At 44.5% G+C, this 7,972-nt stretch overlaps 2 protein-coding genes across 10 annotated transcripts in view; both read left to right on the forward strand.

The window, feature by feature from the left end:
- Nucleotides 1-2,631, forward strand: part of C2CD2L (C2CD2 like) — a 10,138-nt gene extending 7,507 nt beyond the window's left edge. For 2 of the 4 annotated variants that reach the window (XM_006912604.3, XM_015589962.2), the window contains exon 14: nt 745-2,631. In XM_006912604.3, the coding sequence (XP_006912666.1) occupies nt 745-956 (212 nt within the window). In that variant the 3' untranslated portion in view covers nt 957-2,631. Of the gene's footprint in view, nt 1-724 lie in introns of all 4 variants that reach the window. The other 2 variants (XM_025047326.1, XM_025047325.1) reach the window with 2 other exon arrangements.
- Nucleotides 2,632-4,168: 1,537 nt separating this feature from the next.
- HINFP (histone H4 transcription factor) overlaps nt 4,169-7,972 on the forward strand; it is a 10,871-nt gene continuing 7,067 nt past the window's right edge. The window contains exon 1 of one of the 6 annotated variants that reach the window (XM_025047327.1): nt 4,169-4,343. In XM_025047327.1, the coding sequence (XP_024903095.1) occupies nt 4,342-4,343 (2 nt within the window). In that variant the 5' untranslated portion in view covers nt 4,169-4,341. Of the gene's footprint in view, nt 4,344-4,864; nt 4,997-5,305; nt 5,476-7,972 lie in introns of those variants that run through there. The other 5 variants (XM_015589956.2, XM_025047329.1, XM_025047328.1 and 2 more) reach the window with 5 other exon arrangements.

A 7,972-nucleotide genomic window follows, 5' to 3' on the forward strand; every position in this document is an offset into this window, starting at 1 on the left:
CCCTTCCTTTTTCCCTTCCTTTCTTAACTTTCATTCTGTTTTCTCTCCCCTATGATTATAAGAAATCCTACCCTGGGCTAACCCTCTAGCAGTGCTATAGCCTGTGGGTAGCTGCGATACTTCTAAGTTCTAAGGATGAAAGATTTGCCCCCAAACATCTTCATCTCTCTACCAGTGAGTCTATCAACCACAGATGTATTTAACTGTTTATAATTTAAGCCTGCATCATTTTTCGGGATATTGAAATTTCTAAGTCCGAAGCCTGCTGTGTAAGCAGCTTCCTCAATATATTGGTCTGATTTACTTCTTTGAAGTTTTCCAGATGCACCGCTTCCTGTTCACATCCTGGATGTGACAAGTCACCAACTCACCTTGTCCCTTCATGATCTTATAGGCCTTTAGAAACACCCTTTGCTTAGCTTTTGTCTTTCCATAGTAAAGAGCCCCAGTTTGTTTTCAGTCAGTCCTCACAGAGGAGCTGGCCCCATGACAGTCCTCCTCAGGGCCATTTTAGTCAGGAGTGCATGCAAAATCCCATGAGCACCACATTTTTTTCCTTAAGAAGGATGAAGGGCATGTTTTGTCCTTACTTTCTTTCCTAAGGAAGCCTGGCTTTTCTAGGCCAAGGGCCTGGTTCTGTTCTAAATCTTCGACCCCTCCATGCTTGGTCTTTTTCTGATCCCCAGTTCACCACACCTCCGTTGTGCCCCTTTCTCTGCCACAGCTTCCCTTCTTCTCCCACAGTGAGTTTCCTGCGCAGTGGCACTAAGCTCATCTTCCGCCGGAGACCTCGACAGAAGGAAGCTGGTCTGAGCCAATCACACGATGACCTCTCCAACACGACAGCCACATCAAGTGTCCGAAAGAAGGCTGGCAGCTTTTCTCGCCGCCTTATTAAGCGCTTTTCCTTCAAATCCAAACCCAAGGCCAATGGCAACCCCAGCCCCCAGCTCTGAGGGCCTTCCTTACCTCCTGAGCTAAAAGAGGGCAGGAGTCCTCTCAGCCCAATCCCCATGTCTCCTTCCATTCCCCTTCCTGGATTCCCAATAGCCTGGGCCAGGGAAGCTCTCTGGGTTCCAGGAAGCCCTGTCTACCTGGGGCCGTGGGGCCAGTTGGAAGGGTACTTGCAATAGGAAGCATGTGAGAGGTGAGCACCATTGCTGAGGACATAGAAGAAGAAGTGGTGGCTGGGAGTAAGAGGAGAGCTCTGTCCTGGCATGTATGGGCATTCCTCAGAAACATTTGCCTGCTGTTGACGCTGGCCCCTCAGAGGAGTCCCAGGGCGCTCGGCGTCTCAGCTGATCCTTCCTCCCTTATTTATTCTCTTTTCTATTTATATGTGTGGTCCAAGACCCTCAGTGAACAGATGATAGAGGGCATCTCTCCCAGGTGACCCTTCTTTCCTGTTTTAGGAGGGTAGGCAATTCCCTTTGGGATGGGGCTCCTATACCTCCCTCAGGTTCCCACTCTGACCAGCACCAATGTCTGCCTCTGAGGACATTGGCAGCTCATAGAAAGTCGGGCCGGTGCCCAGGATGGGGGGCAGGTACTCCCCACCTCCCTGCCTCCCCTTCCATTCCTCATCCCTCCTTCCCCCTTTATTACCATTTTTGTACTTGATGCCTTCTCCATGAGCAGTGGCTCTGTTGGAAGGAGGGATCCAGGAGCTTGGTGGGAAGCCTTCCCTGGAGAGATGGCTTTAGGGGCTTTATTTAAAGACTATGTGATGATGGAGCAAGAGCAGGGCTGCACCTCTGTGTTGGGAGATGTCCATTGCTGTGTGATGGCTTGGAATTTAATTTATTAAAGTCAAACTGGAGTTTATAAACTGGACAACTGGTTATCTTTTAAAAGGCAAAGGTAAGGCTGTTGTGTTGATGAAGTAGGAGGAACAGAGATGGGAATCTGATAGGTGGAGTAGGCGACACATGTGCTGGGTCTGCTGAGAAGTTCCTGTACTGAGGAAGGGACATTTAGAAAGAGGATGGGAGAACAAGAGTCTTTGAAGGATGAAGTTGTAACAAAAAGAAGTCGATTGGCTAGTACAGGCATCTTCATTCCCCTTTCTTGAACAAGCTGCTCCTTCTAGGATATAATAGTCCAGAATACAAACTCTGGATCTTGACTGCCTGGATCTGACTTCCAGCTTTACTAATTACCTGTGTGACCTCGGCAAGTTATGTAATGTCAGAGTGCCTCAGTTTTCTTATCTGTAAAATGGGAACTGTGATAATAGTAACTATCATTTGTAGATGAGAAGTAAATGAAGTGCTTAGTACTTTACTGGCATATAGTCAGTGATGAAAAAGTGTTAACTGTTGCCTCAGAAGAGACAGTTTGGGAGGGGGAAGTCTTAAAGGGTTTCATCATAATAAAAATTCTTGTATTCCTAAATGTTGGCTAGTTTCAGGGAGTTATGGATACTAGCAAGCTCTATGTCCCTGGTTCCTGTTCTCTGGGACCTTACACAGGACTTGAACCAGGTAAACTGCTATAGGATGGCAGAGCATTGGACAAGGGACGGAAAACCTGAGTGTGCCACAGACACATCAAGTGACCTTGAGCGGACTACTTCTCCTTTCTGGACCTCAACTTCCTTGTCTCTAAAATAAAGGCTGGCCTAGATAATCATTCAGGTTACTCCCATACTTGCCATTTGACTTATCTACATCACAGGGGGTTCAGGGTATGTGTCTTTGGATAAGCAGCATGGAGTTTTTAATATTCTCCGTGATCCTGTCCATACTAGTCATAGAATATGTGACACTTAAGAGTCACAGACTATGGATATTTGGTTTGTAAATAATATGCTCAACTCTAGGTCATGTCAACTCAAGATTTATCAAGTTACTTCCACTGATCTAAGGAATGCAAATCTTTGTGGTTCAAATCTTAAAGGAGCAGTTTATTTGTTTACCAGTATGACAAAACAGCCAAACACACTGACCCTGAAATTTCACAAGAAACTTTTATTGATGAGAGGACAGGTATTTATTAAAACAAACAAAAAACAGTTTTATTGAGCTTAATTAGCATACCCTAAAATTCACTATTTAAAAGAGTTCAATTCACGAAGTTGTGCAACCATCACCATTAAATTCAGAACCTTTTTATGAAACCCCATACTCACTAGTAATCATGCCCTATTCTCCTCTCTCCCAGCTCCTGATAACCACGTATCTACTTTCTATTCTCTGGATTTGCCTATTCCAGAGGGCAAGTATTTACATTCCCATTTGACCTATGAATTAAGTGGATGGTAACTAGAAATTGTATTCTGCTTTCAGTGCTGAGCTGCCCAGAGCTCAGTGGAACCACATATTTTGTAATGAAGAAGAGTCTGATCATGTTCAAAATAGGGATTTTAAAAATGAATGCAAAAGAGCCACAAACATAATTTAATCAATGTTATCCATTTTATACTCTCAAAAGGGATCCACAGCTTTTGATGTGTATGAATTATGCTTTAAGTTTTTGTGGCAGCTTTTAAAGAACAAATCTTAGGATGTGTATGAATTATCCAGCCAGAATTGTAGCCTATTTTCAAGAGAAGCAGATTGAAGTGGAAGGAAACTATGCTACACAGCAAGACAGTGCCTCAAATTTTGGAAATGTTGTGGATCCTGGAATGGGATTATATCCAGAGCTACTCTGAAAGTTTTGCTCTGTAAAAATCATTTGACCCTACTCAGCTCTTTGAATGAAATTTTCCTCCATGAAATTGCTAAATTAAAGCCAATAGCCACCTTCAGTGGTATAAATTTGAATTAAAATAAGATTAGCAATTCATGAGGTATTACTATATGCTTCTGAAAGAAAAAGTGATAAAATGTTTTACTGTTCAATTATATTTTAAAAACTTAAAACAAGGACAAAGCTATAATTCACTGTTGTTAATAAACTTCATGTCTAAATTCCTGTTTTTTTTACTATGACGTTGCTATTTTTAATGGCATCTTTAAGTTATTTATATTGAACATTTAATGTGTTTTCTGATTATATAAATTATATAGGCTTATTTTTAGGATTTAATAATATAACACAACAAAATAAGTATCAATCTCAATGAACTTTAGTAAGGTACAGATTTTTTTTACCAATATCTCTTGAACCTTTACTGAGTTTCAGCCACTAGGCTAGGTGACGTAGTTGAAGAACATATACAATCCCTGCCCTCCCTCACTGAGCTGAATCTGGTGCGGAATGCAGAAAATTAAACAGGCAAATACAATACAAAGTGACAGAGCTGTGACGAGGAAATACAGGAAAGAGATGTCAAGGATGACTTCTTGGAAAAAGCAGCATCTTCATTAAGACCAGAAGAATGAGTAGGAATCGGTCATGTAAGTGTGGGAGGGGGAAAAGAGGAAGATGTTTCAGGCAGAGGAAACAGCAAGTACAAGGCAGGAGAGGAAAAAGGCAGCTAGGTGTGATAGAAAAACTGCAACAGATTTGGGGCTGGAGAGTAGGAAGTGAGGTCCAGGACTCAAGACACAGCTGGAGAAGTATGCAGGACACATGCTGACGGGTCTAGAAAGCCTCAGTATGGTTTTAGGGTTTTGCCCTGAGGGCAACAGAATGCCTTTGAGGGTTCGAAGTAGGGCGGTGGTTTGATCAGACCTGCTTTCTGTAAACATCACTTTGCCCCACCGAGAATCGTTTGAGGGAAGCAAGGTGCACGCAGTGGAACCAGTTAGATTAGTGTAGACATCTACACTGGACATAGTTAATGGACTAGAGATGGGGCGGAGATTAAGAATAGAGAATGAATCTGAGATCCTGTGTTTAAGCAGGTAGAATTCACAGGACTTGGCAGTGGATTGGACGTGACGGGTGAGGGAGGAATCAAAGATGACTGCCCGCTTTCTGACTTGAAGGAGTGGCTGGATGTTCACTGAGCCTGGTAACACAAGAGGCAGAGTTGTGGTGACACAGAAATGATGGCACGGGAATACCGATATTTAAGAGATAAGATTAAAGAGGATGACGAATGAAGGTAGGACCCCAGTTTGGGCCGAAGAGGGCCGGCAGCTCTGGGTATCGAGCCGCCTCATCACTGCCAACGCGGCCAGTTAACGTACTAACCTAATTCTGTAGGAACGACCCCAGTCGGCGCCCAGCTCAAGCCCTGCGCAGGCCCAGTTGGGGGCCATACGCCGAGCCTGCGCAGTTGGGGTAATTCCGGCCTTTGGGATCGCTGTCAGAGGTTTTTCTGCAGCCCCGCCGCGCGGGACCACGCTACCTTTCCCGGCAGCCCGCCTCCCCTCACTCCCGCCCCTTCCGTGTTTTGGCGCGCACCGGTTCCGTCTATCGCAGGGGCCATTGGCTGTTAGAGGGATCCGAGAGCGGCGATTGGCTATCGTTGGCCGTCTTTCAAGCGCCCTTCCGGATATGGTTCGAGGAGGGAGGAGAGCTGAAGAGACCCGGGAGCTGAGGGACCGTAAGATGAGGCTTTGTTTTGGCGGGGTAGCGTCGGTGGGTGCGCTGTGGGCGGGCTTCGAGGCCAGACTCTAACCCCAGTCGCCTCAGCAAAGCTTCCTCTTGCAGCTCGGCCTCGCTGGTCGTCCTGGCGCCTGAAGCGCCCCCGGCCTCTAACCCGGACTCTAACCCTCTTGCTTTCTCGTCTCTGGCTCAGCTGGTGCTGAGACACGGTCTGGTACCGCCACGCTTTAGGGGAAGGACTCCGGGAAGCCTGAGGGGCTGCGAGGGAGAGGTGTTACCCGCTGAGACGGTCTCCTTCTTTCTCTTCGAATTCTACCCGCCTTTCCAGCAGCCACATGCCCACTGCTTAGGGCAAGCCTTTTTGTCTTCGCTTGCCCACTGGGATTTCTCTCTGTCCCGATCTCCCTCCTCGGGCGCTTTGTTTTGGTCATTGTCTTCACACGTAGTCTTATCTTTTCGGCCAAATTGTGAGTCCTTAGGAGGTTCAGAACCTGGGGCCCTCTTTTTCTTGAGTACTGTTAAAGTTCATTCGGTACCTTGCATTACAATATGTACTTTTAAATATTTGCTCATTGCTTTTTACTGTGATTCCTGATGAAACGAAGTGTTAAGGATCCCTCGGGTTGTCTTTTTGGTGACCTTTTTGTAGAATTAGTGCTTGGATCTTACGCTCATTAGCAAGGGTACAAATAACACTTGTTGAGTTCTACCTGTGTTTTATGCTACACAGTTAAATATCTTGTGCCTAGTTTGGACCATAAATCAGTTCATTGAGACAGGCATAATTATCCCCATGCCGCTTAAGTAACTTGCCTAAGGTCACTTAGCTAGTAAATGTTGGAGCTTTCTAACAAGATCTATTGAATCCATTACGTGTTGCTGCGATATTAGTATCCCATTTTACATGTAAGGAAATAGGTTTAGAGAAGTTAAGTGATTTGTCCAAAAGTAAAGTAATAAGTTGTAGATTTATTTAAACATTAAAAGAGCCCCAGTAGGTATGTGTGGCCTTGCAGTTAGACTTGAACAGGGTAGGAGGCAGTCTTTCTAGTAGCTCACAGCTTATTGGAGTAAACTGACAAAATAAATACTTAATAAAATGTTTGGGGTAGTGTGTATACAGATACCAAATCTATAGAGAGGAGAGAATCAGACAAGGATAGGTAAGACAGGCAAATATAGAAGGAAAATGGAGCTAAACTCCCTGGCTTTAAATTCCGTTTCCATCACTTCCTAACTTTGTGACCTTGAGTAAATTACTTAACCTGTCTGGACCCATTTACTCATCAGTGAAGTAGGAGAATAATGGTACCTATATTCATGAGTTTGTGTACATATAAGATGCTTTGAACAGTACTTGACAGTTGTCATATTATTCTAGGCAGAGCAAAGTCGCTGAGACAAGAAACTTGAACCCAGGTTTTCCGACAGCTGGTCCAGTGTCCCCTGTAGCACACAGGTTGCCTCATTTTCATTTCTTGCCCACAGAAAGCATGGTGATCAGATAGTCCAGGTAGAAATAAGCAGGGCACAGAGAGAGAGAGAGAGAGAGAGAGTAAAGAAGGCTGGGGACAGTGAAAGAGGGATTCAGGGTGCTTTGCTAAGCTTCAAGATATTCTAGATATCTGAATAGCCAGACTTCTGGGCCTTACCCACCAGTCTAACAACAGCTATGAGTTTAAAATATTTGGACACAGTATAGGGGCACAGGTGGGTGTGAAATGGTTTCTGCTCTGAAGTAGCGATTACTGTTCAGTTGGGTAAATGAGAATAGGAAACATACTCATAACCACGAGTGACCGACCATGAACAGCATAAAAATAGGCTTGAGATTTTCTGTTGTTAGCTATACCAGCCATAGAACCAAGAGGCAAAAGTAATCTGAGGGGTGGGATAGTTTAGGAAGGCTTCCTGGAATGGGATCATATCTGGAGAGTACAAAGCTCTGTGCAGATTCTGGGCATAAGAAATGAAGAAGTGATCGTCTCTACCTTGAGAAGCTCTTAGTCTAGGGGGGACAGACATTCCATTCTATTCCATTGTAACAAGAGCCGCAATGAAGGTGTGTACAAAGTACTGTGTGGACAGAGTGTATGTAGAATAATCTAGGTATATGTACCTAAATAGGTTGAGAAAGGACCTGCCAAAGAGGGGACATTGGGGCTTGAAGGGTGAGTAGATTGCTTAGATAGAGGATTTTAAGGGAATGTAGTGTGTTTATCGATGAATATGATTGAATCAGAAAGGAAGAGAGAAAAATGACAGGAGAGGAAGCTAGAAAACCAGCATGGTATGCGGGGGAAGAGCACGATCTTTGGACGAGAATCAGGGTACTTTACACCAAATGAAATAAAGTTTAGAGAGGGCTCACCACAGGGCTGACACATGGTGGGCCTTCAGTATGTGTTAGTTTCCTTACCCGGCTTCTGGAGAAGAAAATTGATGCCAGTTGGAGAAGAGCCTTGCATGATGTTCTAAGTGGACTTAATCCTGCATGTAGTAGAGTCAAAGGAGGTTTGGGCTGTTATGT

Source organism: Pteropus alecto, unplaced genomic scaffold (assembly GCF_000325575.1).
Source record: "Pteropus alecto unplaced genomic scaffold, ASM32557v1 scaffold215, whole genome shotgun sequence".
NCBI lineage: Eukaryota > Metazoa > Chordata > Mammalia > Chiroptera > Pteropodidae > Pteropus > Pteropus alecto.